General features: G+C 40.3%; 2 protein-coding genes and 1 non-coding gene across 3 annotated transcripts; 2 read left to right on the forward strand and 1 right to left on the reverse strand.

Annotated features, from left to right (window-relative positions):
- Positions 1 to 1,568: 1,568 nt before the first annotated feature.
- On the forward strand, positions 1,569 to 2,531 carry LOC148186971 (trace amine-associated receptor 4-like). The gene has a single exon (XM_088089463.1). It carries the CDS (start codon positions 1,569 to 1,571, stop codon positions 2,529 to 2,531), a length of 963 nt encoding a protein of 320 aa, XP_087945589.1.
- Positions 2,532 to 6,194: 3,663 nt separating this feature from the next.
- Positions 6,195 to 7,163, forward strand: LOC148186972 (trace amine-associated receptor 4-like). Its single transcript, XM_088089480.1, has one exon. The coding sequence runs from the start codon at positions 6,195 to 6,197 to the stop codon at positions 7,161 to 7,163; it is 969 nt and encodes a 322-aa protein (XP_087945606.1).
- Positions 7,164 to 15,339: 8,176 nt separating this feature from the next.
- trnag-gcc (transfer RNA glycine (anticodon GCC)) lies at positions 15,340 to 15,410 on the reverse strand. Its single transcript has one exon. It is a non-coding gene; the product is annotated as a tRNA-Gly (tRNA).
- Between the last annotated feature and the right edge of the window lie 280 nt (positions 15,411 to 15,690).

Genomic DNA, 15,690 nt, shown 5'->3' on the forward strand with positions numbered 1-15,690 from the left:
ATGCAGAGATTTTACCAGATTCTCTAAATCTTATAATGATATCATGGACTGTAGATGATGAAATCCCCAAATTCCTTGCAATTGTATGTTGAGAAAAAATGTTCTTAAACTGCTGGACTATTTGCTCAGGCAGTTGTTCACAAAGTGGTGAACCTCGCCCCATCCTTGCTTGTGAATGACTGAGCCTTTCGGGGATGCTCCTTTTATACCCAATCATGACACTCACCTGTTTCCAATAAACCTCAACTTTCCCAGTCTTTTGTTGCCCCTGTCCCAGCTTCTTTGGAACGTGTTGCAGGCATCAAATTCAAAATGATAAATATTTGCAAAAACACAATAAAGTCAGTCAGTTTGAACATTAAATATCTTGTCTTTGTAGTGTATTCAATTGAATATAGGTAAAAAAGGATTCGCAAAACATTGTATTCTGTTTTTATTTCCATTTTACACAACATCCCAACTTAATTGGAATTCGGGTTTGTATATAAATGTATGTATATATAAAATGAAACTTGACATAATAGAACTCAGGGAAAATGAATTGAAACATGAAAATATGGAATGAAACTCGAGAATATGGAATGAAATCTAACATTCACTGGGTGGCACCGGTGCCATCTTGAGTTTGTGAGAGAGAGTAAGAGCCAGGAGCAGCATCCACGCTCCCTGACCTGCCTTCATGGACAGCCTGGTAATTATCATGTTTGCAAAGGGCGTAGATTTGCATATGGACGGTAGTGACTTAACCCCATCAGTATCTTGGTGCAACCAAGTGTTGCTTTTGCCTTTTGGCTTCCAAGCAAAGGCTCTACAGGCACCACATGTGCAATAGCTTCAACAGTACCACTGCGTGGTCTGCTGTCATGAACCCATGTGCCTGTATGTTGATCTGCGCTTCACAGGAGTTGGCAAACTTCTTGTCTCACAAACTTGTTTTTTCATTCAGTGAGTTATTTTAGTCATTAGGATCTATGAATGTATTGTAACAATAAAGAACAATGTGAGATTCTTTAAAAAGTACTAGAGTACTTAAGTATTTTTAAAAGCAAGTACTCCAGCACTTCAATTCAAGTAATTTTTTTTTGTTTGTTTTGGGGTTTTTTTTGAGGAATGCTCATGCTGCTTCATAGCCCAGGAAAAAGTTGATAGTTATGTGATTATGTGTTCAGGTGCTTTAAAATAGTTTTGTGATTAAATTTTAAAGTCAAAACGTAAAATAATGTATAAATGGTGTGGCAGTTTAGACATGTATGGGCATACCGTACACGATGAGCTGATGAATAAATGTTTTGATCCACATCGTCACTTCCTCTATCATAATATGCTAATGAGCCCAGAATGATAAATATATACTGTGAAGATGCTGCTCAGAAGCACAGAGGCTAAGGAGCCCCATTAGTGCAGATGCACAAACCAGGATTAACAGGCATGGTGGTGAGACACACACTGGGACACTGAGCACTAGAATTAACCTTGAATCTCTGTGCAGAAAACTGATACTGATGTATTTTTTTTAGATTTGAGGCATGTTGTTGCAAATCTTACCTTGATAGTTTAATCATTTATGTATGGAAACTAAATTCTTTCTCAACAGCTCTGGTGATCTTTGTAATGACTCTACACATGAATTTAGCATAACAGCAGTTACAACTTCATATTTATTATGTTTTTTTCTCGGCTGTTTATCAGTGCTTATAATGTGTGGAAACCTGCTTGTCATAATCTCCATAATTTACTTCAAACAGCTCCACACTCCTACAAACTACCTGATCCTCTCTCTGGCTGTGGCTGACCTGCTTGTTGGGGTTTTTGTTTTGCCTTTTAGCACAGTACTGGCTGTAAGCTCATGCTGGCATCTGGAAGATTTACTCTGTAAGGTCCGAGGCTGCTTTGATATATTTCTGTGCACATCCTCTGTTCTAAACTTGTGCTTCATTTCTGTAGACAGATATTACGCAGTATGTCAGCCTCTGAGTTACAGAACTAAAATTAATGTCCATGTGATTGTGATCATGATCCTGGTGAGCTGGAATGTTTCTGCACTAAGTGGAATTGGCATCACGATTCGGGGACTGAACGAAAAACAGTCTAGCAGGTGTGTTTTATTTCAACATACAAGCTTAGCAATTATGGGAACAATGTTTGGGTTTTACCTCCCATGCATTGTAATGTGCACCATCTACCTAAAGATTTTGATGGTGGCACAGAGACAGACACGCAGCATCCAGAACACAAAGTCTGCAGCAACTGTCAGTAAGATGGAGAGAAAGGCCACCAAAACTCTGGCTGTCATTATGGGAGTTTTCCTCATCTGTTGGACTCCTTTTTTTCTTAGTTATACCTTTAATCCTTTGAGTAATTACACAATACCAGTTTCTGTGATTGCATCGTTTAAATGGCTTGGATGGTCTAATTCAATGCTCAATCCATTTGTCTATGGGTTCTTTTACACCTGGTTTCGAAGAGCTTTCAGAATGATTATTTCTGGGAAAATATTCTGTGGTGATTTTACGAATTCAAAGCTCTTTTGACTCATTATTGGCCTACTGATGTCTCTAATGATATACTTTAAAACCTAAGATTAGTATCTCCTTTCCACTGTATGTCATATACTTACAGAAAAGTTCTAGGCACACAATATCTGTACGTACAACTCAATGCGCAGATAAGACCCTCAAACAGTATGTATTCTGTGTGAACATCTGTAAAAAAATGTGGGATCCATGCATGCATCATTTACTGTTTGTGCTTAGTGTTTTTCCCTCTGCACAAAGTGTATCTCTATGTTGAATATAGGAGTACATCTGGATTTTATCTGATCTATTCTATCTATTCTATCTTCCACTGTATGTCATATACTTACAGAAAAGTTCATTGGCTTACTGACATGTCTCTAATGATGTAGTTTAGACCTAAAAGCATCTCTTTTCCATGTGTTATTTACACCAGTTGTCACTGTTCTAGGTATGCAGAATATCTGTAAATAAAGGTATAAGACAATTTATCTCTTAGTGTCTCATTTACTGTTTGTGATCAAGCCTTTTGTTTCTGCACACACTGCATCTCTATGTTAAATGAGGAGTACATCCCAGAATTTTTAGCTTTTACTTCACAATAAAAAGAAAGACACTGCTATGACGGCAGCACATGTAGATGCAGCAGCCGGTAGGTCTGCAAATCGTTGCTACTTTTTTACGTTATATTTGTCTATTTTTTCAATACAATTGCCACTTCTACAATTGAGTGGCACTTATCAACATCTGGAGAAGTTGTGTGGGGTTTGGACTGAATGCAGCAGAAGAATCAGTATCACAGTGAGGCTGGCCTGACTTGGACTGGGAGCTGTTTCCCTACAAAGTCTTCTGTCTAGTGTCTGATTGCAGGAGAGTGAAGTGGATGAGATGTGATTTTGGCTCACTCAGCAATGGGAACTCTGTCGTGTTGCTCTGCTCACATCATCACAGAGACATAGTTAACACCTGACATCCCAGATCAAGCTGTTGCACTGAATGGGCGGACCTTGCTGGGAGCCATAAGGACTCAAGACTCTGATGCAAGTTCAAAAAATGCACTGCAGGATTTAATGATGCATAACTGCTGATTTTAATCAACTTAACCTTCAACTCCGAAGATGTAGCAGGATAAGGGATAAATGTAATTTTGTTTTTTAAACTTTGTTTAAGACTTAATCTAGACTTAATCTACCTTCTACCTTCTATTCCACAAAATGCTTTAAGCTGAGCTGTCAGGAAATCATGAGTGGTGGAAAGATCTCTCCTTTACAGTAGTTTTCAGTCAACACCTTCATCATTTTGGTTTTGCTGCAGATTATCCTAAACAAGGCATGATCACTGCAAAATACATTTATACTAAAATTTAAATCAGTGACTCTGGCAGCAATATGTGCATTATTCACAACACCATGAAGATTACACTGAATAAGGATCCTGTCTTGGTTTGATTCTTTAATTGTACGTAAAAAAGCAAAACTAAAAAGTGGCTGACGCAGAATATGTTCATGATGATAATGTAATATGATAGATCTACTGAATTAAAGGAAACAATAAGGCTACAAATTTAAGAGCATTAACATATCAACAAGTATACAAATCAACATAGAGCTCCTAAATCCAAACCAACAATATATTCCTATTATATACTCTCTCTTTATCTTTAATCTATTAATGACAAGAAAAAAAAAAAAATATATACATACACACATATATATATACATACATACATACATACACACACACACACACACACACACACATACATATATATACATACATACACACACACACACACACACACACACACACACACACACATATATATATATATATATATATATATATATATATATATATACACACATACATACATACATATATATATATACATATAAAGCTTGGGTCCTTTATCAGATGCATGGGAGCTTGAGGGTTCTGTTCAGTATCATAGCTGTTCCTAGGGCTGCACTTTTTTGGACTGAGATCTAGAGACAAGATGGAGGCCGGCAGCGGCGAGGAGGACTTGTTGCGGTTACAGTTATCCAAAACCTGAGCAGGGATATCCAAGATCTGAAAGCTGACCTCAAACGGGACCTAACGGACTTCAAAAACGACATTAAACAGGAAATTAATAGCTTTAAGATGGAGACACACCAAAAACTACAGAGTGTGGCTGCGTATGTTCACAATCAAAGTACGAGGCTAACTGAGACGGAGCAGCGAGTGGACGGAATAGAGTCGGCTAACATGGAGTTATGAGATGCTCCGTTTTACTCTCTCAAACAACAGAAAATCCTCCAGACTAAAGTCACTGACCTAGAGGGAAGGTCCCGCCGCAATAACATACGAATATACGGTATTAAGGAAGGCACAGAGGGAAGCTTAATGCCAGCATTCATTGACCGCTTTTTGAAAGCAGAGTTGCCGCTCGACAGTAACACTAACTTACAGATCCCAGGAGCCAACCGGTCAATCGCCAAAACCTCAAGATGATACCATGACCAGATCTATTCTGGTTAATTTTCAGAGATTTGACACAAAGGACAAGATACTCAAGGTAGGCAAGGCAAAGAAAACCACTTATAAGGGGAAGACGGTTACTTTCGCACACGACCTTCCTACTGAGGTGAATAGCAAACATAAAGAGTACAGAGACATTAAAAAAACTCCTTAAAAAAAAGCAGATCCACTTCTAAACACCGTACCCGGCAAAGATGAGGATTCACTAGGAAAATGGGCCGCGCCTCTATAACAACGCAGCAGAAGCAGCTCAGGACATGAGAAAGAGAGGCTATGCCACGCCCCACCGAAAACAGCTGATGCAGGCTGGGAACAGAGACTTGCTCAGGACACACACTGGACGAGAACACCGGACCACGCTGGACAGGCCCGTGAGAGGCTGTCTTCTAAACAGGATGAGGAGCCAGCACTTCTGCTGCAGCAAGACAGCAGCTACCCAGGCAAGGGCGGGGTCATGGATGAGAACGGCAACAGACACACACTGTACCACGTGGCAAATCGAGATCAAGGTCAAGGTCCAGTCATGCCCGTAGTTTGTCAAGAGGCTGACCCCTGGCCTCAAAAATTGCATAATGTAACTTCCCGTCTGTATGTTTTGCTTGCTTTTGTGTGTTGTGCAAATTTTACGGTCCTTGTCCCTGTCCTTATTCTGCTGTCTGTAAAACGAATTGCCCCTTGGGGATAATAAAGTGTACCTTGACCTTGACCTTGACCTTGATAATGCTGCACATTTTCAGTCTGTTCCAGATGACATTCATAGTGTTGTACTTAGAAAAGTACAACACTATGTTACCGTATTCTGAGGCACCAGGAAGTACTGTTTTTAGTTTAAACACGCATGGGCATACAGTGCAAAAGGAGTTGTATAATAAGTCATCATTTTGACGGACATGAAATGCCACTCCCACTATCATAATATGGTAATGAGCCCAGAATAATGAATATACTGTGAAGATGCTGCTCAGAAGCACAAAGGCCAAGGAGCCCCATCACTTCAGATGCACAAACCAGGATTAACAGGCTTGGTGGTGAGACACACACTGGGACACTGAGCACGAGAATTAACCTTTGAATCTCTGTGCAGAAAACTGATACTGATGTATTTTTTAGATTTGAGGCATGTTATTGCAAATGTTACCTTGATAGTTTAACCATTTATGTATGGAAACCAAATTGTTTCTAAACATCTCTGATGATCTTTGTAATGACTCTGTAAATGAATCTCTAAGAACAGCAGTCACAACTTCATATTTACTATGCTTTTTCTCTGGCTGTTTATCAGTGCTAATAATGTGTGGAAACCTGCTTGTCATAATCTCCATAATTTACTTCAAACAGCTCCACACTCCTACAAACTACCTGATCCTCTCTCTGGCTGTGGCTGACCTGCTTGTTGGGGTTTTAGTTATGCCTGTAAGCACAGTACTGGCTGTAAGCTCATGTTGGTATCTTGAAGATTTACTCTGTAAGCTCCGAGGCTGCTTTGATATATTTCTATGCACATCCTCTATCATTAACTTGTGCTTCATTTCTGTAGATAGATATTACGCAGTATGTCAGCCTCTGAGTTACAGAACTAAAATTAATGGCTATGTTATTGTGATCATGATCCTGGTGACCTGGAGTGTTTCTGCACTAAGTGGAATCGGCATCACGATTCGGGGACTGAATGAAAAACAATCTGACAGGTGTGTTTTATTTAACTATAGAAGTGAAGCAAATTTAGTAATGGGAACTCTTTTTGCGTTTTACCTCCCATGCATTGTAATGTGCACCATCTACCTAAAGATTTTGACGGTGGCACAGAGACAGGCACGCAGCATCCAGAACACAAAGTCTGCAGCAACTGTCAGTAAGATGGAGAGAAAGGCCACAAAAACTCTGGCTGTCGTTATGGGAGTTTTCCTCATCTGTTGGACTCCTTTTTTTCTTAGTTATACCTTTAATCCTTTGAGTAATTATGCAATACCAGTTTCTGTGATTGCATCGTTTAAATGGCTTGGATGGTCTAATTCAATGCTCAATCCATTTGTCTATGGGTTCTTTTACACCTGGTTTCGAAGAGCTTTCAGAATGATTATTTCTGGGAAAATACTTCAAGGTGATTTTACGAATTCAAAGCTCTTTTGACTCATTATTGGCCTACTGATGTCTCTATGATATACTTTAAAACCTAAGATTAGTATCTCCTTTCCACTGTATGTCATATACTTACAGAAAAGTTCTAGGCACACAATATCTGTACCTACAACTCAGTGCACAGATGAGACCCTCAAACAGTATGTATTCTGTGTGAACATCTGTAAAAAAAAATGTGGGATCCATGCATGCATCATTTACTGTTTGTGCTCAGTGTTTTTCCCTCTGCACAAACTGTATCTCTATGTTGAATGTAGGAGTACATCTGGATTTTTATCTGACTTTGACTTCACAGTTAAAAGGAACAGCCTCACTGTACCACACAATGCTTCAAACAAACCTGTAAGGAATTCATGAGTGGGGGAATGATCTGACCTTCACAGCACTTTCATCAAAGGCAGGGTGACTGCAGAGTACATTTACAGTACGATCTATATCACGCATTTAAGCATCAAGATGTCCGTTGTTCATAACACTTTAAAGATTACACTGAAGGAGGATAACTTGGTTTTAATGTTTCATTATACATAGACAGTAAAAGCAAAAAGTGGCTTACATTGTCCTTGTCAATCCTGTTAATGTATTCATGACAAAGAAATTGTCTACTGTAACTGTAAAGCCAATATATGCCGATAAAGATGACATGCCATCATTATCCCTCATAGTGTTCCCATTTGTCTGTTAATTGTGACAAGTTGATAAATTTAAGTATTATAGCTCTAATGAAAAGTTCAGTCAGGAAGACTTTACTTTTGCCTGTTTGGGTCTGTAATTTATTTATTGTTAATTCACACACAGCAGGCAAAAAACAGACGCGTTTCAGCTGAAACGCCGGCTGTGTGTAAATAAACAATATTTAATGCTTATCAGCGAGTGCTGACGACTTCCCTTTACTGTTGTGATTTTTGAGTCAGCACCCAGAACAGAGTATGCACACCACTTCTTTTGTTTCTGTAATTTATTTCTCATAATATCTGGCATTCACTCATTGCAGGCATGCTCACTCATAATTTCTTGCTGTCATTGTCCGCTATCAATAGAGTGCCCCAGACATAAGTCCTGCAAACCAGCACCTCTGGTTCCCTCATCTCAAAGACAATGGATTCTCTCAATAAGTTTTTGGTTAGATGAGTGAAATAAGGTTTGAGGTTAACACAAGCTGAAGAGATAAAAAAATAAAAAAATAAAAGCATCAGTAAATCCCCTACTTGTGAACTATGAAGCTTTCATGTGTTGTAAAAAAGGCAATTGCATCTCCTTGAACACGCGTGGCTAAAGGAGACAATAGAACATCATTACACCGAACACAGATTGCTGTTGTGGCGACTTTTAGTCATACAGCTGTAGTGTAGTTAATTTATTGTCACACGTGAGTTCAGATTTGGACCCAAATACAGAACAAAAGAACAGACAGGTGTACCAATGAAAAGCGAGCTTTAATTCCAGTAATGTCCAAAAAAAACAATTAGGGGATCACAGGGTGGACAACCACCTACAGATGAACTGAGGATGAACAAAGGGGAACACAAAGATATATTAACACAGGGAACTAATCAGGAGAACGACATTTAGCTGGGGTAGGTGGTCATGGGATAAAGGGAAACAGGGATTTGCTGAATATCGAAAGTGTGGCAGGGAACACAAGAGTGAAGCAAAGAAGACTAAAACAGAACAGGTGTGCAGGGAAGACTCTGACAAGGAAGGACACATGGGCCTGATAAAAGACATGTGTGACAGGAAGCAGGACGGAAACAGACATAGGCTGTGGTCGAATACCTCTTTTTGCTTAGGAAGGTCCCTAACTGAGTGAGATGAACTGGAAGTACCTGAGCAGCTGCCATTATAGGAGCTGTTCGAATTCTCCTAATATTAAGGAACGGTGCATCAAAGCTTCCTTTATAATCTCCTTTAGTATAGGATACACTTGACCGTCCTTTACCAAAGGAAGATAAAGAATTCTGTCCAGCGACAACTTTTAAAGTGACGCACAACATCGGCCGCTGTTTGGGGAACCAGCTGTTTCATTACATTACGCATCCATAGTCTGTATGAGCCAAAACAACTTTAAAACACTATCACATCAAAATGGAGCTGTTTACTGAGCTGTGTGCTGCATCTTAAGCTGTTTTTTTTTGTATTATTTTAATTTTTTATATAGGGTCATAATCAGATCTTTGCCCTGAATTTAGGCTATAGGCCTATATTTATCAAAACACATATTTGGTATTGCTTCTTATGTTATGTTTTTTTTTTGGTTGTTTTTTTTCATGTTTTATGTATATTTAATATTTACTTTTGAATTTTCTCTCTAATAGAGATAGCAAGATCAGAATCAGCACATTAAGCAGAACACGAGGGGATGTTTTAAGACCACTGATGTTTCCAATGCGTCACATTTGAAATGTAAGAATGATCATATGTACAGTAGCGGAGTAGTGGAACACATTGTACATGTTTTCATATTCATGAGGCTATTTTCAGGAAATCATATAAGGATTCATTCAGTGTGTTCACCTGCCACTTCTGGATAATGCAAGCGAGGATGGTGTCAACTGAGCACATGGCTAAGGTGAACCTGTTCCGCCCATAAAAAAAACAGCAGGAGTGGGTTAGGTTGCTAGGTTAGGTTAGGTTGCTTCCCATCGGTGTGTTTTTTTTTTTTTTTTCTATACCTTACTATGTGCCTCCTTCCTCTAATCCTAACCATCCGGGACTTTGTTGCCTAATCAACCATCTGCCAGTATGTGCATTTGTTGACGTCCAGCATTGGTTGCCATGTCCTTTTGTTGCCTAAACATAACCACATGTAGCATAATCCCATCATGTGCTAGTGTGGACATCATGGTAGCAGCATCCCGGAATATTAAAAGCAGGCACAAGAGGGTTACCTAGAGCGTAATATGTAAACGCAGAGTGGGACTTGGGATGAGAACATGTTGAAACTTCACACTTCAGAATTAGCAGCATAGCATACCATAGTGCAACTGTTTTAAAAATTACTATTTCACAGTTTCGTTTATAATGTTCTGTCACTGAACTATACATTTCAAATCAGCATCACGTGAGAACGCGACCAGACGAAACTGGGCGCCTGCACATGAAACGCTGAAGGACAGCCTCAGGTAGAAAAGCTGCTGAGAACCACATAACATAAGGAGTGCGAGTGCCCTGATAGAACAGGCGGGAGAGGAGGTGGATGGGTCCCACAAACAATTGACCTTTGAGCGGGAGTCCAGAGTTTACGTCCCATGTGGATGAGAGTGTGGTTTTTTGTGCACCTTACCATGTGCCTCTTTTACCTAAACCTAACCATCTCTGACTCTGTTGCCTAATCCTGCCTTTTTTGACAGTCGGCAACTGTTGAGTAGGCATAAGGATAATGTTGCTTCATCCCACCACAAGTTGACATCACAATTACAGCTGATGCAGAAGGATATCTTAAATGTTATAGGTAGACACTGAAGGTCCTAACAGAGCAACACCATGTGACAAGATCAGAGTAAGAACGTGTTGGGTTATTAAATTGCAGTAGTGTAGTTTTACCACTATGGTATTGATATTTTTATTCTAAATAAGAGATTTAAATACTTCCTGCACCAAAACTTAGAGTCCTTTCTAGCTTTTAATAGCTCTCCCAAAAGCAAAGAGGTGTATCGCCCAAAATGGCAAACTATTTATTCGAAGTCAACATACCTTTGAATCGAATAGTGTCCCAAACACTAAAATGAAGAAATCCTGACGAAAGAAAGATGACATGACAAAGTGATCACAATTATGGGGAGGTGTGTGGAAATCGGTAGCCAACGACTTCTTGACGGGTGGAGACCCTCTGGATCTGACTTTAACATCATGAACTGCCCACAGATTCAGAGACTTGTGAGCCTACACAAAGGCTACTACTGTATGAGAGGGCCAGAACAAAGTGCTGGTCTGTGGGGGTCAAGTTGGTAGGCTCATTTGTCCCAAGCTATGGAGGGTTTATTTATTTCTTTACCCCTCCATGGCCTGGCAGAGTCCTCCCCAAATGACCCTGGTGTACCAACTTGACTCCCACAGACCAGCTCTTTGTTCTGCTGGATGGCTCTTCTTTTGTTTAGGCACTCTCACACTGCAGCCTGCCTGCACACAACACTGCAGGCCCATATAGCTCACCATTGCCATCACGTGGTCAGAGCAGGTAATGCAGGGTCACCCTGCCACTCAGACTCCATACTTGTAACATTGTAACATCTGTAACCTTTGTATTGTTTCCTTAGGGAACATAAATATGGGTCATAATTTGGAATATATTTATTGGCACTTGCATTGGAAGCATGCACTTTAGATTTGTTTGAAAACTTTTTGAAAATTTAGATATTCTGTAAAAAATAAAATAAAATAAAAATCATATTCTTTGAGGCTGAACACTATACAGTTATAGTTATACAAGGAAACCTAATGTGAGGAAAAAAACAAACAAACAATGCATGACTGTTTGTTGTACTGTGTTTATTCAGATCACACAGAAACTTGACCATGCCTTCATGCCGGTTCCCATCAACATGATCTTGTAGCTCAGCAGAATCTCCAGGGCCAAACACCAGTATCTTACAGGAGTCGAATGCTGAGGGGTGATGAAGGGTTTTCAGGTTAGACTTATCAGAAGCTTTGACGTGGTTGGGTTTTGGGTGCACCAAACTTAAAACTGTATTAACTTTGGTAAGTTTTGGAACTGCGTTGACTTTGCTCAGAATGCTGAAAAATCACTTACCTTGTGTTTCTTAAGGATCAGTTAATTGGAGGCGTCGTGGTTAGCACTGTTGCCTCACAGCAAGAGGGTCCATGGTTCGAAACCCGGTTGGAACGGGGTTCGGTCGGGGCGGGGCCCTTCTGTGCGGAGTTTGCATGTTCTCCCCGTGTCTGCGTGGGTTCTCTCCGGGGTCTCCAGCTTCCTCCCACAGTCCAAAGACATGCAGCTCAGGTTGATTGGTGACTCTAAATTGTCCTTAGGTGTGACTGTGAGCGTGTATGGTTGTCTGTCTATGTGTGTCGGCCCTGCGATGGTCTGGCGAACTGTCCAGTCTGTACCCCGCCTTCCGCCCGATGACGGCATGGGATTGGCTCCAGCCCCCCCGCGACCCTTACGAGGACAAGCGGTTACAGAAAATCACTGACTGACTGACAGTTAAGAGGAGTTTGTATTGAATAAACAGGTTAGAAAAAAAAGAACACCTCAACGAGGGACGACAGAAACAAATACAAACACCAAACACCAACGTATATCTCTGAGAAAATTAGTTAAAGCTGCCTTCATTCTCAAGTCACAAGGCATCATCATCTTACTCCACATCCTAAACATAATCAAAAGGATCAGTTAATTGGAGTTTGTATTGAATAAACAGTTTAGAAAAAAAAAAACACCTCAATGTGCTTTGAATCAAAGCAACAAAGTAAAACGCTAAACTCTGACTCGGCCGCTGTAATCTATTCTGCCCTCCCTGAGCGTTAGTGTCCAGATTGGCAGATAGCTTATGAAAATAGGAGACCGTTGTGCCCAGTTTACTCACATTGCACAGAAAGTTTACCATGCCTTGAGTAGAATCTCCAGGGCCACAAACACCAGCTTAAATACTTTATGAAAATAGGAGACTGTACTTGATTTTGTTGTTCATTGACACAAAGGCACTCACTCAGGCCCTGGCTTCAACAGCATGCCCTGGCCTTCTCAGCACATGCGCTGAGGCATGACAGGACCCTTCTGGAAAAAAAAAAGTTAAAAAATGAATAAATACAATTTTATTTGGCCTAACACTGCAGAGTGGTCTGTGGAATCCTTTCTTATGACCCCTCATGTCTTTTTATGGTGTTTTTGCCCATTTTCAGGACACTGGGTGCATTTTCAGCGAAGAGAAAAATGGACTCCACCATCCAATTAGGATGGCGGAGTCAATGCACGCTCCATCCAGACCCACCCCATGGCGGGCCAGTCCAGTTCCCTCTCAAGGGAAGAACCCAAACTTGTGGTTATATAAAATATATATAATATATATACACACACATATATATATATACATATACACATACATATCTACACACAGCCATACCATTATAATAAATATATAAAATATAATATTAAATTAAAAAAGCATATGAAAAAGCAATGGTTGGGGTGAGGTCAGATTAAAGTATGATTGGGGTTAGAATAAATAAAGATTAGGGTTAAATGGCAAAAGGCACATAGAATGATGAAGGAAAACAATGACTGAAGTAAGGGTGTAATCGAATATATTAAAATTTAGGGTTGAAATAAATAGTGATTGGAGTTAGGGTCCAATAATATTAGCATTAGGGTTAGGGTTAGGGTTAGGGTTAAAAAATCTATAAGGATCCGGTTTGCTCCAAGTGCTCGGATCCTTATAGATTTTGGGAAGTAAATAAAATCTTCTGGGTCTAGGTTCTGAGTCTCCAATTAAATAATTCCTTTGTTTAGCATTAATCAATTTTTTCTCATATGTTTTGTTAAAAATTTGGGTGATCTGAGTGAAAGTCTCCAGAAAAAAGGGGTTTATTTAATTTAGAATAATATCTAGTATCACTCAGTTGTCTACGTCCTTCCCATAAATACTGGTCAAGGTCCATCACCACCACCACACTCCCTTTGTCAGCTAACATGCAAAAGGTCGCTGGTTTGAGACCAGGTGGAAACAATAAGAGATTTTCATTATCATGTTTCAAACATCACACATTTCCTGACACTGAATGACTAGCTGCTGCTGCTGGCGATGATCAAGAGGTCTGTAACTTCTAATGTGTCCCTAAACGCGGCCCTCAGGGGGAGCACATTTGTGGTGGTGTGTTGTTTGGCGGCATGTCGCAGAACATGGAAATGTGCTGCTGGTATAAATCTGGTCAGGTGGTCCCACAGCTTTGGTATTGAAAGGATTTAAGGTTAGAAATTGCTGTTAACCAACTCTAAGTCCATATATTGTGTTTTCTGACAGACTGAGAAGATGTCGCAGTGACACAGTAACGGGAGCTGACGTCTTCAGCTTCTCTGAAGGACAAAAGAGGCACATGGACGTCCTCTGCAGGGACACTGAGTCTCATCCACCACAAGGTTAGGTATTTGAAAGGCGCAGGCTCGTTCCCAGAGTTGGTTTACTGGAAGGGAAGGAAAAGTTAGATCTGTGTTGCTGACGAACACTGTGATGGTGAAGCTTTACGACTTTACCGAAATAATTACAAAGTCCCAGGCATATTTCTTTTTCGACAAAAAGTCAGACAATGACATGCATTGCTACGACTACACAAAACTTTGCCAGAGCTCAAACACAAGTACAAAATTTGAGGTACTTGTACTTGAGTCTTTTCTTTTCATGCTACTTATACTTTTGACTCCAAAACATTCAACAGCTTTTTTCTACTTTACAAATGAATATTTTTGTGCACAAATCATATAAAAATGTAAAAGTAGAGCAATAGTGGCGCTCACTACAGTGGCACTCAGGATAATACGTCAGGATAATATACATAATGTCCAATGTCTGCAAAACTAAGGACATGAATGTGGACTTTACAAAGCAGCAGCAGAAGAACTACGCCCCCCTTTGGCTCTGTGATTTTTGTGGAGAAGCCCGTCGATGGTGGATCGCATTACTTCCATCAAATGTCTGTGGTCCAGGACTTAAATAAGGCTTCCTGTCCTAACTGGTGAAAAGCAGGTGGTTTGAAGGAAAAAAAATATAGACAGCAGTGCTACCCCCCGTCAGGTTTAAAAAGAAGGATTGTGATTGTGTTTTTGTTTTGTTTGTTTTTTCAGAATTTCAGAATTTCTCTTGGCTGGAAATCAAACCCAGGCCTCCCACATAGCAGGTGAGAATTGTCCTACTGAACCACCAATGCTCATTGACTCCAAGTGTATGCATGTGATGGCACATGCATACACCTGGAAGATTGACTCACCGCCTTCTGCGCCAAACAGGCACAAAATGCAGCTAAATTTAAGATAGGAGCAAGCCTTTTCCTACCCAAGAAAAGCAGGGGGAAAAGAGTCACAGGTGTTGCTTCTGGTGTGGTGTATGACATGTCACCAACGCCAGCATCTTCTAATGCTCCTCTCCACGGTATTAACTGCAAGAAGACAAAGAAGTTGTGCAACCATTGACTCCAAACAGCAGTAAAGACACAGTGCATTGGCCGGGAATCGGACCCGGGTCTCCCGCGTGGCAGGCGAGAATTCTACCACTGAACCACCAATGCTCACATGGCAGTGACAGCCACAGCCACCGTTTTTTTGACGCAATCTTGTCTTCATATTCTTCCTAGGCCGAATCAGATGGGACACAACTGATCCATTTTGTGCCCATCAAGACTGCAACGGTGCGCCAAACATCTTCTTTCATGGGGACCTGCACAGAACCTGAGGGAGAGAAAGCCTGGGTAAACAAAGCTAGTTGATCGCCACCGTCGTGGTGCCAAGTTATTATGATCATATGACTACTGTAACTCATATTCATATGGTCACAAAAAATATACAAAT

This window comes from Plectropomus leopardus, chromosome 16, assembly GCF_026936395.1.
Source record: "Plectropomus leopardus strain MGB_pleo_1.0 chromosome 16, ASM2693639v1, whole genome shotgun sequence".
NCBI classification, from domain to species: Eukaryota; Metazoa; Chordata; class Actinopteri; order Perciformes; family Serranidae; genus Plectropomus; species Plectropomus leopardus.